The following is an 18,081-nucleotide window of genomic DNA, read 5'->3' as shown; positions in this document are numbered from 1 at the left end:
AGCGTAATATGTAAGGAAAAATAGAAGAGCAACTCTTCCTCAGGTGACTGAGATTGTCAATGCAGGACGTGATCAGACTGTCAGCAAGAGCAGTCTGTTGACAACTACATAGAGTGATAATATAGTACGGTTACAGTGGATAAACCCCTCATTATAAGACAAATGCATGTTTGAGAGTTCAGCGGTAAAAAAACAAAACAAAACATAGGCACTCATCTACAGAGATGTGGAAAAAATTATATGGTCAGATGAGTCATCCTTCACCATATTCTCAACAAGTGGGTGAGTGCATGCATGGCGTATACCAAGAGAACGGTACAGGCTTGAATGCTTGACCCCTACAGTGAGGGGGTCCAGGTTGCTCTGTTATGCTGTGGGGGGCATTTTCCTGGCATGGTTTGGGTCTGTCCCCTTAGAGGGAAGGATCACTCCAAATCAATACAAAGTTATTCTGAGTGACCACCTTTATTCTATGACGAAACATTTCTACCCCGATGGGAATGGTCTCTTCCAGGATGACAATGCTCCCATCCACAGGGAACGAGGGGTTACTGAATGATTTGATAAGTATTAAAATGATGTAAATCATATGCTATGGCATTCGCAGTCACCACAACTAAACTCAATTGCACACCTATGGGAGATGTTGGACTGACATGTTAGACCACCATCATCAAAACACCAAACGGGAATATCTTTTGCAGGAATGGCACCCCATCCCTCCGGTAGGGTTCAGACACTTGTAGAATCTATGACAAGGAGTATCGAAGTTGATTTGGAGGCTTGTGGCGGCCCAACATGGATGACAAGATGTTGGTTTTAGAAGTGGAGAGAAATATAAGGAGCGGTATGATATCATCCATCCACTTTAAAAGGGCAAGAACAGTGACAAAACACCGCATAAAAAGCTGGCAGCCAGGAGGTAAATACGGCACAGCTGCAACGCTTCTAGGTCAGAGCTGTGATGCTGCTTTGATGGCATCTTTGGATATGAGGCTTTAAAGCCTGCTTGTTATTAAATCCTTTCTATTTAGTTATTTATCCATTTATTTACTTATGTTTGTGTGTTTGTGTGTACATACCTGGACACCTGGTGACCAGCAAACAGCAGCAGGGCAGTGAGGACGTACAGGTAGAGTTTAACCAGGTGCTGACGAGGCAGAGTCAGCAGCACCAAGCTCAGGATGTAACCTAAGAGAAGCACACATGGAGATGCACACTCACAAACACAACTCTTGATTATTTGCTCATTGCTTTTTCTGCTTTGTGTGTGTGTGTGTGGGTGTGTGTTAGGGCTGGGTGATATGGCCAATAAATAATATTGTGATATTTTTAGGCTATATCGCAATACACGATATATATCTCGATGTTTTAAAATCTCTAGAGCACTTCATAAATGCATGATTTAACCCATTGATACATAAATATCACACCAGTATGATGATTTTAGTATTATGATCCCTGCAACACACGTCTGCATTAAAACATCCTTGTTTATATTCATTAGTGATTTCTATTGGAACAATTTTAAACTGGCATGCAAAAAGGGGGAAATCACAATTTGAATTTAACAAAACAGTATTTATTAAACCGGGCAATAGCACACATAGGCTTTTAACAGCTGCCAAATGAAAATAAATAATAGCATGATGTAGGCCTAGTTTTTTAAGGGTCTTTGTAGAGCTCAAGCTCAACAAAGACCCTTAAAAACAAGCATGATACTGTCCACACCCATGGCACTATTTGTTGTCCTCCATATGTCCACACAGTAGTTGCGAGTGCGTCCTATTAAACGTCTCTCGCAGGTCATCCAAGAGCGAGCGAGTGAATGAGTGAGTGGGGTCACAATTTGCAACGCATAGCCCATGGAGGTAGTTGTGCACACGCTGTGGGAAAAACAGAGCTCAAAGCAACAAATCCAGCGCCGTTTCTTTTAGGAACCAATTCTTCCGCCTCCATCTTCTATTAACGTTTCCGAACTCAGCACAAACTCGCTTTGGTGCTTCACTTCTTTCGCTCGCTCCACACACCTCATCTATATCAGTCAAAACGTTAAAACCACCTGCCTAATATTGTGTAGGTCCCCCTCGTGCTACCAAAACAGCTCTGACCCGTCAAGGCATGGACTCCACAAGACCTCTGAAAGTGTCCTCTGGTATTTGGCACCAAGACGTTAGCAGCAGATCCTTTAAGTCCTGTAAGTTACGAGGTGGGGCCTCCATGGATCGGACTTGTTTTTCCAGCACATCCTACCGATGCTCAATCGGATCGAGTTCTGGGGAATTTGGAGGCCAAGGCAAGAACTTGTACTCTTTGTCATGTTCCTCAAACCATTCCTGAACAATTTTTGCAGTGTGGCAGGGTGCATTATCCTGCTGAAAGAGGCCGCTGCCATCAGGGAATACTATTACCATGACCAGGACCCAAGGTTTCCCAGCAGAACATTGCCCAGAGCATCAAACTGCCTCTGCTGGCTTGACTTCTTCCCATAGTGCATCCTGGTGCCATCTCTTCCCCAGCTAAACGACACATGCACCCAGCTGTCCACATGATGTAAAAGAAAACATGATTTGTCAGACCAGGCCACCTTCTTCCATTGCTCCATGGTCCAGTTCTGACGCTCATGTTCCCATCGTAGGCGCTTTCGGCAGTGGACAGGGGTCATCATGGGCACTCTGATCGGTCTGCAGCTACACAACCCCATACATGTATTATTAATATTTAATATTATGAAACATTAATATTATAATATTATTTATTAATAATACATTTCAATGAATGTATTATTGATTTTTGGTGATAATTCACACTGAATTAGAAGTTAGACATAATCTATATTGACAGTGTATGAATGTAACTCGAACTATGTGGATGTGATGTGACCCGTCTATAGGTCAGGTTTTGGTAACTGCAAGTTGGAGCAAATTCCAATGCTGTGAAGCGTCTGATGCCAGGAGTCCACTTCACTCCACTGAGGCATAAAGTTTCATACAGGAGCATCTGCTGTGAGAGATTCCTTGAGATCCCAGTTAACTGGGTGGCGAGCCAGACTGTGATAGTGATTTTGACTTGTGAAATGGATCCCCTTCCTCGCGCATCGTTTTTGATGAATTGGGCCCAATCGAACTGGGCCCAACAGCTGAAAGACTGAGCTCAAGGAAAAAAAGGGTTTTCTTTTGTGCACACCTTGTTATTTTAGTTGGTTGTTTTGGGTAAATTGCTTTTGTCTATGTTTAAATATTGTGTATATTTAAATATTATTAAGAGTTGCAAAGGTGTGATGCCCTTTGTGTCCTGACACCCGTCTATCATTTCCAGCATTAACTTTTTCAGCAATTTGAGCTATAGTAGCTCTTCTATGTGATCAGACCAGACAGGCTAGCATTCGCTCCCCCAAGTGCAACAATGAGCCTTGGGGGCCAATGTCCCTGTCGCAGTGCACCAGTTGTCCTTCCTCGGACCAATTTTGGTAGGTACTGACCACTGCTTAGCGGGAACACCCCACAAGACCTGCTGCTTTGGAGGTGCTTTGACCCAGTTGTCTAGCCATCACAATTTGGCCCTTGTCAAAGTCGCTCAGATTCTTACGCTTGCACATTTTTCCTGCTTCAAACACATCAAGAACTGAGTGTTCACTTGCTGCCTAATATGTCCCACCCCTTGACAGCTGCCGTTGTAACGAGATAATCAATGTTACTACAGGGCTGTTACAGAGCTGTATAGATAGTTATGGGTAATCCATGTTACTACTACAATGTCATCAACCTGTCAGTGGTGTTAATGTTTAGGCTGATTGGTGTATGTCACACACACTCGCACCCAGGAGAGTGTTCTGGATGGGCGGGCGAGTGTGTGCGACGTATGTATGAGTTTTTTTGGGGGTTTTTGTGTTTGTGTGAAGGAGAGAGCAAGAGAAGTGAAACGCCAGAGTGAGTCTCACGCCTCCGGCTTAAAAAAATTATGTGACAATTGTACTCGATGTTGGCGGTAGATATTCACTGAATCCCACTTCGAACAAGCTGCAATACATCAATTATATTTGATATATCACCCACTCCTAGTATATGTATATTAGGCTTGTGCCGATTGACGATCGGATCATATATCGATGATTAAAGGGATGATCGACGATTGGTTTTTCCTACGCCGATATTAAGGTGATTTTAACTAACTTACTATCAGAACTTCTTTCAGCTTGTTCCCTGTTTCTCAGGGGTTGCCACAGCGGACTGTACACTTTTCATCGGTACCCTTTCAGGGCACAGTACCAATGGCGGCTGTTGTTAACCCAGGCCTCAGCCAATCCTGTATGGAGCCTCACCTGATCCGGTATGGTCTTGTCAATCCGCGTAATGATTTGGCAAAAGTTTACATCGGATGCCCTTCCTGACACAACCACTAACCCTATGGACGGGGGCACAGGTAAAGCGCTGGATGCCATGCCTGCTGCCCAATTACTTAGCAATTAATTAGCAACTTACTATCAGAACTGAGATGTTATAAAAATGATCTCTAGAATCTGCACCCTACTGTGCATTTAGGGGTGCTTCTGATGGAGCAGCATGTCCGCCTGCTGAGCCCCGTTAATCAGCATGAGTGACGAGTGAATTTTAAATCCTTAAACCAGTTTGCCATCTCTTTTCCATGGCTCTGACACCCCACATCTCTGTTCTCCATAAGCCTACTCACCAAAACTTTGCTCTGCGCTCTATATGAATAGTTAACATTATGGATATGATTTGAATTGTGGTATTAAAGATAAGATAATGTTAAACGGAACATGATGCTGTGATATTGTCACAGAACCACGTGGACTTTCAAAAGGGAGCCGATGTTTGAATAGAGAAATTGCTATTAAATATTAATGTTTAAATATTTCAAATAAAATATTCGCACTCTTTTATAAAGGTTTATTCACATAAATATTGTGTATTGAAAGTTTTGCTGCCTCGGAGGGATGGTGAACCCGCATGTGTGCAAATAAACCGTGGTCCGCATGTCCTTCACGGGCACACATCTTTTACATAGCTTGCAGATAGGCTGTGTAATATCCATAGGCTCATCTTTGGCATCTGAGTAAAACCCATAATATTCCCAAATACGAGATGTTATGTTTTTTCTTCGACACTAAGCCTAAATCATCCATACTGGCATTTCACTGGTGTGCTGTGACATACCTTCCTCCACCTTCCTCCGCCCAGCCGTAGTGTATATGTGTGTGCATGTGAGTGAGAAAAATTAAAGAAATATTCATGTCACTCCCACTTCCTCTTTTTGCTTCATAACATATTGTCAACCACTCCAGAGAAAAAGTAACTGCTCACTGTATTTAAAGACATGGTGTGCTTTATGTGCGACAGATGTTTCTTACGTAATTGTGGGGAGCTATTTTTTGACAGTCAATCAGACTAACAGTCACTGCTGCCAATAGGCTTACTGTACACGGTTGGAGATAGCAACTAACCAAAGCCTTATCGAGAGAGAGAGAGATACACAGTGACAGAGAGAGTGAGACAGAGACAGACAGACAGAGAGAGAGAGAGACAGCGACAGACAGAGTCAGAGGCAGAGAGAGACTAAAAGTATGACAAGAATTAGCATCTAGCTTCATTCTCGGTCTCACTGACTCTCTCTCGTGCTCTTTTTGTCCGTTGTCCCCCTCACTTTTATAAACACTAGTCCAGGAACAGCATTCATCAGCACATACCCAGCCAATTGGCTCATTCTCCAACTACAGCCAAGTTTTACAAGGGGGGCACACACACACACCACACACACACACACACACACACACACAAACACAAAACACATACACAACATCCTGCTTGGCTGTGTTCTTTCAGATGGCTCGAATCACACTGCAACCATCTAGCTTTGCTGGGTTACCACTTCCCTCCACATCACTATCACTATCTGGGTCTTCCTGGGCATTAATCTCAGTGGAAATATCTCTCTTCTGCTGTGTCTTAGTTGTCTGACTCACTTGACCCTGTTGTATCGAACTCATGCATGGAGTTAAAAAACTGTCAGGATATGCAGGGTATGGCTGTGAACCCTACGCTAAAATAAAATTGCCCGTATCCATGGGTTTGAGACAAAGAGGGGAGGTTATCATCAATGCACTTACAGTCCTGGCTAGCATAAACAGTACTCATTAGATTGGTGCTTGTTGATTGGTGTTGACTGTTGCACACAGGCAAGACCAACAAATATGCCATAAAGCCACCTAGTCAAATAAACAAAACGGCTGCTATTAACCAATAGAGTGTGAATGGAAATTAACTACGACAAACCAGGCTCTAACTCCGTAGCTGTTAAATCGGGGGTGGGGACTATCTTAACAGCACATATGAAAGTTCTAGTTGTGACTAGACCCAACACACACACACGCATGCACACGCATGCACACACACACACACACACACACACACACACACACACACACACACACACACACACACGCTCGCTCATCATTTTGGTTGCAGTTTTTAAAATTTACAGACATTGGGCCTCATGCAAGAACACACAAACTTCCTGTAAATTTGTTCCCCCAAAAGTGTCAAGAAAAATTAATGTTCGATTCAAAGAAAGCTCTTCAGCACCCAAACTTAACCCTGCTCATCCGCACTGTATGCTCAACGCCAATTAAACCTAATGTGCATGCCAGTGAACCCTCAAGGAGCACAGTTTACCCTAAAAAAAAAAAAAAGACCGAGCAAGGACAGCTGATTAATTAATTAATTATGATTGAACATAAGGAGTATTATGTCAAAAAAAAAAGGTTTAAAAAAAAAGAAACCAAGAAATCTGCCCAGCTGATCAGGTGCACCCTTTACATAAGGACATGCTACCATAGAAAGGATCAAAAAAGAAAAAAGTCTTTACAAGCTCAGAAATCAAACGTCTGTCAGATCTGACAAAACAAGACGAGGATTTTTATTTTATTTTTTATTTTTATGGTTAATAAAACCTCACCAGTTCCAGTTATGTAAGAGCACAGTGTGCTGGGAGTTTGTCTGTTCTTGGTAGCTGAAATAAGGATAAAGAAAACCCATTTGTGTACTCTGCACAAAGTTTTGATAGGCATGCAAGGCATTTCCTGAGGAGTGACAAGAAGGATGACTTACTCTCCAGAGCAAGGCCTTACTGGTTTCAATTCATCTGAGATACCAACAGTTTCTCTACTTCAATTTTAATGAGTAAATTAAAATTGGTAGTTCTTGACTCACATGGCAAAAGTGCCATCAGTGACTAAGACCACATTATAATGGCTGCAAAAATGCCCAAGTAGTGAAGCAAACTGGCTTCAGGCTGATGGGTCTGTGGTGCTTTAGGAACAAACAGAGGTAACATCTTTTTTTGTGTGTTTAACAGCAGGTATATCTGATTTATTTGTTCCATGCCAAACAATACAGAGCTGTTTTGAAATCATTGTAAACAAGGCCTCTGAGACTCCACTACTTAAGGACGTATTCTAGATGTGGCGAAATTTTAAATGGGCCGTGAGAGGGCTGCCAAGAATTTTAATCTTTGACTAAACTCCAAACTCCACACAAAATGAAGGAACAGAAGCTGAACACTGACACTTGGGGCTTGAACTACTACAAAAAAGGACTGGACCAGGAGCCATCTTGACTGATAAGATAGTCAAGCACTTTAAACATTTATACTAGAAGGAAAAAAAAACGATGGGCCATGATAACACAACCGATAAGACTGATAAGACAACAGCTGCTGCTGTGCATGTTAGGCCAATAATGGCTCCATTTTGGTCTTCCATGGAAATCACATGAAGCAGTTCTGCCCAAATCACGTAAAGCCAATATCGGTGTAAAAAAGAAACAACGAAAGCACCGGAAAACATTTCAAAACAATCCACCTTTTCAACAGCATTACAGCCAACAATAATAAAACTTTGACATAAGTTAAAGGTGGCTAAATGTTCACGGTCAGGAACTACCTATCTCATGCAAGTTTCAAGTTTCTGTAAGTTGATTTTCCACACTAAAAATGAACAGAAACCAGTGGTTGTCTGGATGGTAGGACAAACGCTTTCAAAACTTCTATAATATTATGGTTTGCTTTGGGAAATGGTTGGGAGCAATGTTAAGCATTAGCGATTAGCAGTAAATGGGCTAAAACAAGTAAAAATACCAGTTTGGTCTTCAAGAGAGTGGCAGAGCAAAGTAAAGCCCACTATGTTGTTATAATTTTCACATTACAACTAATGTGACCAAATTCCCTTCTGAGAAAATCTCTAGAGAGAAATCAACTGTACTGATTTCAAATATCTGCATTTTTTTGGAAAAGTAATGTAATGTCGGTTTGAAAATTTGCTCTAACTTTTTCGCCGCGATAAGAAGCCTTGCTAGCTCAGGGTATTGTGCAATACCGGCAAATCTCAAATTGAGCATCCTGTGTGCTCGGGATCTCGTGCATTTATCTCCAAGTTCAGCTTACCAAGCCCATATTCCTCAAGAATGTCATTTGGGAAATACCCATAGTCAAGGGAAAGGCTACCACGGTGGAACTGTATAGCCAAATCTCTACTGGTGGACAAGTTTCTACCATTGCATGGTATATCATCACATCACCCAACCCTAGACAGTAATATTAACCAACCTTATATGGTTCAAGCATAGAGTGTGGTATTTGTACTGACACGGGATAGTGTGTGTGTGTGTGTGTGTGTGGGTGTGTGTGTGTGTGCGTGCATGGGTGCTGCACTACAATCACCTGTGTAGTGCATGTAAAGGACAGAGAACAGGTTTTGTGTATGTAATATAAGTGTGTGTGGATTTGTTTTTGAGCGTGCCGACACTGACCTACGTAGTGCAGGTACAGAGCCAGGTATTTGTACTGGAACAGTGGGTTGTTGGAGAGGCTGGAGCGCTGGATCTTCTGGAAGAAGGAGCTGACATCCCAGCGATACAGGACATCCAGCAGCATGATGCTGGGAACACGCAGACCCACGTTCAACACTGCCTCCACACGGTCCTTTACTGCCATGGCCTCGGTTTAGGCTCTGACCCACCAGCCCGCAGAACTGACCACTAAGACTGGGAGTTTAGGGTTTCCGTGCTGGGAAGATGAAAGAGAGAGAAAAAGGTAGGATGGGGGTTAGGCGAAAAGGAATTACAGGGTAAAAAAGGTAAGGTAATAAAAGGAGACAGACAGTGAGAAATAGTAAGGAGGGATGGGGAAGGAAGTTTGCGTCCAGAGACAGGGATAGATGGGGGTGGGACAAAGGAGGTCAATGAAGGTAGAGGTGAGATAAATATGCATCAGACAAGCACACAATCAACAACCTTTTCATCCACAGGCCATAGTGACATGTGGTTAAACTTATTAGTCTTACTAGTGTTATTAGTCTCTCTAAACTTGTGAATTTAGAGCCAAGCCATGCTCCCTGCTATAACAACGGGTGTTTATAGATTAACTAACCAGTCATTCCATCCATCCATCCATCCATTATCCAAGCCACTTATCCCTATTGGGGTTGTCGGATGCTGGAGCCTATCCCAGCAGTCATTGGGCAGCAGGCGGGGAGACACCCTGGACAGGCCACCAGGCCATCATATTCACACCTTGGGACAATTTAGCATGGCCAATTCACCTGACCTACATGTTTTTGGACTATGGGAGGAAACCGGCGCACCCAGAGGAAACCCACACAAACACGGGGAGAACACAAATACAGAGGACGACCAGGGATGACCCCCATGGTTGGACAACCCCGGGGTTCGAACCCAGGAGCTTCTTGCTGTGAGGCAACCATGCTAACCACTGAGCTACCATGCCGCTCCTTTATTAATCCCCTTGGGGAAATTCAGTTATTGGAAATTAACCCATCCTAGCTATGATCTGTGTAACTAATCAGTCACAGACACAAAAATGACCAACATCTGGCTGTGGTAAACGGAATATAAAATTTTCAACACATGATAAACTAATTAGCCATACAATATTTGCTGACCTGATCTCCAGAAACAAAAATGTCAATTTTGTTTTGCACAAAACGAGGATAATTTAGAAAAGATTTTGAACGATAGTTGTCATTGTGTACCATTACAGTATTAGTGAAAGCTAACAAAACGTGAACACGTGTGGGAAAAATATCCAAGAACATCACTACTTTGCCTTAACAATACTACATTAGTGCTTTAAAACATTGTTATAAGTGCATCACAAACCATCCATCCATCCATTATCCAAACCGCTTATCCTACTCAGGGTCACGGGGATGCTAGAGCCTACTCCAGCAGTCATTCAGCAGCAGGTGGGGAGACACCCTGGACAGGCCGACACGCACGCACGCACACACACACACGCACGCATGCACGCACACACGCACACACACACACACACACATTCACACCTAGGAACAATTAAGTATGGCCGATACACCTGACCTACATGTCTTTGGACTGTGGGAGGAAACCGGAGCACCTGGAGGAAACCCACGCAGACACGGGGAGAACATGCAAACTCCACACAGATGACGACCCGGGACAACCCCCAAGGTTGGACTACCCCGGGGTTCGAACCCAGGACCTTCTTGCTGCAAGGCGACCGCGCTAACCACTGCACCACCATGCTGCACATCACCGTGCATCACAAACCATCCATCCATCTATTATCCAAACCGCTTATCCTGCTCTCAGGGTTGTGGGGATGCTGGAGCCTATCCCTGCAGTCATTGGGTGGCAAGTGGGGAGACGCCCTGGACATGCCGCTAAGCTATCACAGGGCTGACACACAGTCACACATTCACACCTAGGGACAATTTAGTACGGCCGATTCACATAACTGTGAGGCAACCGTGTTAACCACTGCCATGCCGCACATCACACTTCACTGTGCATCACAAACCAGAAATAAAAAATAAAAGCCAGTAAACAACTGAAGTGCAAAGCAACAACAAAACAGGAAAAACAACAAGATGAAAATGGGCAAAATCAAATTATATCGGTGTTGGTTTGATGAAAAAAAAAAAATGGAAAAAAAAGAGACACTGGCTCCTTCACAGAAATGTGTCCGTCAGACCAAACACTGCTGGAGTAGAGTCAGCATCTGCTCTCCAAAGCTGCTGACACCCATTTTTAGTCATGTCATATTAGAGGCTTTTGAAAACAATACAGGGTTCTACTCTAAGACTTGGTAAAACAAGCTGTTGTTGAAATAATCAACTGGGACAGACGTAAGTTTTACATAGCATCACCACTGAGAGCTTTTTTGGCAGTGGCTGCCATTACCAGGCACATCCCTATCTATTTATTCCCCATCTACCATTCACCTCTTCTGTTGGCTTCCCTCTGCCTCACACACATACATAGATGCTCGGAGTGTGGACAAATATAATCAGGGGCAGTGCGTTGATTGGGGCGGGGGGGTGAGGCTTCTGTGTGCGCTGATTTCTCTGTTCCCACTGACCCAGGCCCTGGCCTCTCTGCTAACTCTTGTCTGCCCTTTGTTTTGTCAGTTTGTTCTTCACCATAAATTAACGTCAGCTCTGGCGACACAACATTTTCAGTCTGCACTCTCTCTTTGTCTGCGTTCCTCTCCGCCCCACACTAACGTACCCGGTCTACATTGCAGCATTTCTTCAGCTCTGATGTGCAACAACTAAGGAAATGTGTGGTGGTGAGGCTGCATGGGACGGTGCTGATATGTGGTGGTGTTTGGGGAGGACGCTACACGTGCTGCTTCACACAGTGTTGTTCCAGTGTCCTCTTTTCATCGTTTCCTGATCACTAAGCGTAGCCATAACGTTTTAGATCTAAATCTGTTTACCGACTTAAGTACATTTTACATGCCTATCCATTCTAGAACAGTGATCCCACCTATGACACTTCCTGACATTTTTTTTTTTCTGTGGAATTTTTCCTCATTCAAACTGAGGATGTGAGGATACTGAGCGTCGTTGACTGACATTTACCACATCTGTTTTTCGTTGTATGTTTGTAAAGCCCTCTGAGACTGCAACCATTATTTAGGGCTATACAAATAAACTTTAACAACTGTGCTTAGGACACAACTGTGAAAACATGTTCAGGGGCACATTAAGTTGAGGCTTGACACAGTATGTTAATATGATTTTAAGTCATCATTTTGTTGCAACCAAACTAAATTAATGAAAACAGTAATCCAATATGACCTAGAAAACACTCACGAGTTTCTAATGCCCATAAACAGTTATTTAAACGCAACAGTAAAGTAAGACTGAGTAAGACAGTCCAGTTGCTGTATGCATGCAAACAATGCCATTCTGTTTGTAAGCTTAAAGACAACCCAATAAACCAGTCATTCTAAACAGGGCTCCCAAACGAACAGTGGTGCTGGTGACGAACTTGCAGTTTCACAAAGTTACGTTTCATCGCGATCTGAGTAAATGCGAAAAGAAGTCCCCTTTCTCTACCATGGAGGAACCCCTGATTACCAAAACCACCGCTTCAACAACGGGCAAATTCTGAAAAACACACCTACTGTTAAAACCACTTTAAGTTGCAGAGACACTGACTACATGATCTGTTCTGCAATTCACTGCGCTAAAGTTAAATTCCACTTGAACTTTTGTTCGATGTTTGAAGGGCTCAACATTTCCCCATAGTAAGGCTTTTTAGAGAGAGAAAAAAAACAGCTTGAGGCCATTTTAAATCGCTAAACATGTGTAATCAATCTCAAAGCAAGTGGGCATGTTGAGTGGGACACTTAACAACATTCGAGAGGAAACAAAAGCTTTTTTTTTTTTTGGCTTTCTACCCTCTTTCTCATTCCCAAATGCTTCCCTCCAGTATTGCTCATGGAAACATTTCCATCCATTGCTATCCCTGCAGCCTGGGACTTGAGTTTTTGTTTCCTAGGATAGCGATGGAAGAACTAATTGACTTACATTCAATCTCTACACCCTTACCCTAATCTTTGCCATAACCAACTTATGCCTAACCCTAATGATAACCCTATCCTTAACCTAAGGGCCCCAATTTGGTAGGACATGTAAAGACTAAGGGGTGAGAGTGATTCCATAAGGCTGGACCAAGACTGACAGCTCCTGTCACCCAGTGCTGGGCAACTGGGCCTGCCACGTGGTTTCACGTCAACTCTTAACTGATGTCGAAACATGCTGTTCTTTAGGGTTGTGACAGAAAAATACCTGATGAAATTTTGAAAACTCCACTCACAAAGCTGCCTGTACTGCCGAAATTGGAAATGGGTCGGTGTGAGATAGAGCATATGGTTCCTAACACTTAACCTTCACCCCAGTCTTAACCCAAACCACCATTGCGCAATTTTCCTGCCAAAACCGCCATTTTGTCTTTTGCCCAAACCACCATTGTGCTAAAGAGAGGGAATGATTCCATAAGGCTGGGTCAAGTCTTGACACTCAGTGCCCGGCATCAGGGCCTGCACCATGGGGTTTCACCTTAAGGACATGGTCACATGTGCAAAATTAACATTTGCGAATTTTTCGCCTTACGTTCACTTCCATTCTATGCGAGTGAAGGGGTGAATAAAACATTCACTTCTGGTGTCAAACCAAATTCTCCAATTTGCCGTTCAAAGTTCACCAAAGTTGAACTCCATGATAGGTTAAGATGCAAATTTGCTTTGCGAGTGGATAGTGTTGTAGTACTCGAGATCGGTCTTGGTCTCGAGATCACTTTGTAAGGGTCTCGGTCTCGTCTCGGAATCAAAGGCATTTTTACTCGGTCTTGTCTCGGTCTCGGACTGGGCGAACTCGGGATTTTTGATCAAGACCGGTCGAGACCGGGCCAGCACTGTGATAACAGAGAAAAGAAGAATGCAGCTGCTGCCTTCCCGGTGTCACACACTCTTTGTGACACCCGGAGTGACACGCCCCCTGTACAGAGTGGATCAAGACGACTGGAGACGCTGCGCCCCCGGGAAACCCGCCATGAAAAATGTCGGCAAACTCAACCATCATTAAGTTTGGTTTCCAAAACCATAAGGACTTTATCTGTAAAAGGACATGCAAGCGAAAACACTCTGCAGTGTGCAAATTCTGCGGTGCACAACTCACAGAAACCGCCGGGACAACGTCAAGCTTTTATCGGCACATTGAGAGGAAGCATAAAGACAGGTAAATTAACCGTTAAATTAGCTACACTGGGAAAGCTAAAATCTGAACATTTCAACACCCCATCCTAAGACATTGAGCCAAAATAAGCTCTTTTCTTCCCACGATCGTTTTTTTGCTAACTTTCAGAGCACCGAGTGTATATTACAGCCAAGTTAGCTTGCATAGCATTGTCAAAAGCAAGATAACAGAATAACAAACAATGCACCCGCCAGGTATTAGTCGAGCCCCCAGGCGTTACTTGGGAGGTTCTTATGCAATGCAAACGTTGTTCACTACACCAGTAAATGCAGTAAATGGGTTGAACTTTAGATGCGACCATCGGGAGATATTTCTAGTCTACTGCGTCCTCCATGTTGGTGCTTCGGCTGCAGAAATTAGATCGTTTGGCTCAACAATGAGCCAGAAAGCTAACGCTGTGCTAGCTAGTTCAAAGTCAATAACGCTGAATGATTATGGTTAATCAAATTTGTTTGATAAAAAATATTGTAAAAAACATTAAAAAGCACATTTTAAGACAATAAAAACTCAGTAAGGGTAATGCTAAAAAATGTAAAAGCTTGTTTAAAAGCAGTAATTTAAAGTGACATTTGATTTCATTCATTTTAAAAAAGTGAATATATATTGACTATATAGTGATGCATGATGTCTCTCTGGCTTCTATAATTTGTTGCTTGTTTGCACTAAGCACATGCCTGTTAGAGATGTAACGTTTGAGTCTTCTGAGAATTCTCTCTTGGTATTGGTGGGACTTAATCATTTTAATTCCTCCTCAATTTCAGGTTCCTGGAGTACAAGGCTGGACAACAGGCAGATGCTACACAGCCAACTATGGCATCCTTTGCCCAGAAAGTGCAGATCTACAGTCTCCATTCCCCAAAGCAGCAAGCCATCAGCGATGCCATTGTCAAAAATTTGATAATTGGGTGTTGCCTGCCACTGTCCCTTGTGGAAAATTAACATTTTAAAAACTTTCTTGAGATTGTAGATAGCAAGTACACACCAATCTCTAGGAGAACAATTTGTGAGAAACACATACCAGTTTTGGTAAAGAAACTTAAGGAGACTGTTCTTGAGAAGCTGGAGAAAAGCTCAACAGTGTCCCTCACTACTGATATCTGGTCTGATCGTAGACTGCGTTCCTTCCTCGGAGTAACTGCTCATGTGTGCAACAAGTCAAATTAATCCTATGCCCTTGAATCCTACTTGCTGGACTGTAGACGTTTCACAGGCAAACATAGTGGAGAGCGAATTTCTTCTGCCTTTGAGGAGATCACCGACGAATATGGTATCCGTCAGAAGATAAGTTATATTGTCACAGACAATGCTGCCAATATGAAGTGTGCTTTTAAAGTTCAGATGCCACAACAGCAGTCAGATGACAGTGAGGAGGAGAATCTAGATGATGAGCACCTGTGGGAGGACATGAATTCTGTGGAGGACACAGCGCTACTCTGGTCACCAGGTGAGTGTCTTTCTTGTTTTGCTCACTCCCTGCAGTTAGTTGTGAATGATGGCATGAAAGAAGTTAAAGCCATCTCTCGCAGCATTGCCAAAACATCACGCTTCTCAACTCTGTTACACAGCAGCTCATAGTTCAAAGACAAATTTGAGGCTGCATTTGACTTTACCAAGACTATTCCTGCTGCAAACAGCACTCGCTGGAACAGCACTTTCAAACAAGTGCAGGCCCTCACAGCTCTGGACCATAAAGCTCTGACTGAAATGCGCAGCAAGGACTATGAAGAAGTGGTATTCAGCACTCGTGAGTGGAACCAGCTTAAAGAGCTGACTTCAGTTCTCGCACCATTCTCAGAGGCAACAGACCTGACAGAGGGAGAGAAATCCGTTACCATTAGCATGGTTGTTCCGACTGTTCTGGACCTGCATACACACCTTGTGAAGATGGGGGAGACACGAGTACAGTGTTGGCCATTAGTAAAGGCCCTCCATCAGTCTCTGATTAAAAGATTCAGTGGAATCTTTGGCAAAACAAATATGACTAAAGACAGTGGGGGACAGGAACCTTTCAGCCATAATGTCTATTTTTAGCTACAATGCTTGATCCACAGTTTGGATTAAGCTGGGTGGATCTGGATGTTACTAATGGGCTAAATGCAACGCCACTCATGAAGTTTAGAGATGAGCTGAAGAAAACACTGACAGGTATACACACATACATTTTACATCAAGAGAAAAATATTGTGAGAGCAGTTTATTATTTGATACCTGCAGACACTGTATATCCTTTAATCTAACCTGTTTTTTTTTTTTTGTTCCATTTGCTTGTGTTTTTCAGACACTTTGATCGCTGAGGTTGAAAACTTGATGGACTGTGAAGGTAGTGCAATGGACAACGGAGCCAGAAATGAGAGTCACTTGGTGATTCACCTCCAGTCAAATGCCCTCGCCTTCTTTCTTGTTACAAGGCTCACAAAAAGCGCAGCACAGGCCAAGATACAAGTATCAGGGCACAGATAAGTAAATACTTTGATGCCATACAGGATACTGAAACTGATGATGCACTTGTCTTCTGGGACAAAAACCATGACAGATCTCCACAACTCCACAACTTGGCACTGAAGGTGTTGTCAGTTCCAGCATCCTCTGCACCAGTTGAGAGGGTATTTAGTAGAGGAGGCATCATCATGAGGCCCCACCGAGCCTGTTTAGGTCACAAAATGCTTCAGGCTCTAATTTTTCTGAAGTGCAACCAAGCTTTTGTTTAACCTCCTCATCCCTACAGCCATGCAGGATCATCCCATCTCACCCTAACCCTGGCCCAGAAATGGGACCTTTGAGGTCTTTCACAACCACCCCTTTGTGAGTGTATTCTTAGTGTTGAGCTCAGATTTTTAATGGTTTTACGCATTTTGTTCATGCTTGGCATGCCACAATTTTCAGTTAAATTATTCCTAGTAAATGTATGCTTTAATTTTATGAAGCAAAGTTGTTATGGCTGCCCAGGAGAATTAATACTTATAAAAAGGACATTGTCTGGCCTTCTCTGTTGTTGTGAAAGTTCTTCATAGCCATGCACCTAAGTTGTTTTTTCTTTTTCTATGTGAGTGTGCTCACTTTTTTGCATCTTTGGAAATCTACATGTCTTTTATAAGACTCGTGCAAAAACTAAAAGAAAGTGTATCTTATTTCAGATGATGTATTTATCTGTTTACACTTAGGCACAATAATTCAACAAATCCAGATTAACATCTTCTTGCAAGATATAAACAAAAAAAGACTTAATTGCTTGAAAATGAGTCAAAATAGCTGGGAGAGCACCAAAATGCAAAATGTTCAAGAAAATAATTTAAAAAATACCTTGCTGAAAAGAAATGTTGCTGTTGCATTTATGTAAAAGCAAACTTGATTAAAAAAAAGATACTGGTCATTTGTTCTGTTTTGTTGTGATTTTTCTTTGATATATACAGTCTTGGTCTCGACCTCCAAATGTCTTGGTCTTGTCTTGGTCTCGACCTCCAAATGTCTTGGTCTTGTCTCGGTCTCGATACTCTCTAGTCTCAATAATGTCTTGGTCTCGGTTGGTGTGGTCTTGACTACAACAACACGAGTGGAAGCGATTTGCCTCTTTACTCGCATAGAACGGAAGTGAACAGAGGCGAACATTCGCCAATGTTTATTTCGCGCATGTGTGACCATGCCCAAACTCTGTACTAATGTCGAGGCGCATTGTTCTTCAGAATTGCAGCAGATAAGTCATGATGCCTTTGCCTTTTCTTGCAAACTCAGCTCACAAAACCACACAAACAGCCGAAATTGGGAATGTATCTCCTCCTAACACTTAACCTTAACTCTAACCATAACCCAAACCACTCTTGCTCAATTTTCCTGCCAAAACCAACTTTGTCTCTTGACCAAGACACCATTTTGTTCTTAAATGGGGCCCTAACCAAACCAAAACCAAAACTCAACCATATCGGAATAGGATTAAAATAACACAGTAGGCCCCAATATAGCCTGGC

At 42.9% G+C, this 18,081-nt stretch overlaps 1 protein-coding gene across 1 annotated transcript in view; it reads right to left on the bottom strand.

The window, feature by feature from the left end:
* LOC130116631 (RING finger protein 145-like) overlaps positions 1-18,081 on the bottom strand; it is a 41,221-nt gene that overhangs the window by 19,210 nt on the left and 3,930 nt on the right. The window contains exons 2-3 of the mRNA XM_056284599.1: positions 8,826-9,081; positions 1,083-1,191 (exon numbers count right to left, since the gene is read on the bottom strand). Of these exons, the coding sequence (XP_056140574.1) occupies positions 1,083-1,191; positions 8,826-9,009 (293 nt within the window). The 5' untranslated portion in view covers positions 9,010-9,081. The remainder of the gene's footprint in view (positions 1-1,082; positions 1,192-8,825; positions 9,082-18,081) is intronic.

This window comes from Lampris incognitus, chromosome 8 (assembly GCF_029633865.1).
Source record: "Lampris incognitus isolate fLamInc1 chromosome 8, fLamInc1.hap2, whole genome shotgun sequence".
Taxonomy (NCBI): Eukaryota; Metazoa; Chordata; class Actinopteri; order Lampriformes; family Lampridae; genus Lampris; species Lampris incognitus.
The sequence above is the reverse complement of the archived record's forward strand: the minus strand, read 5'-3'. Positions and strand labels throughout refer to the sequence as shown.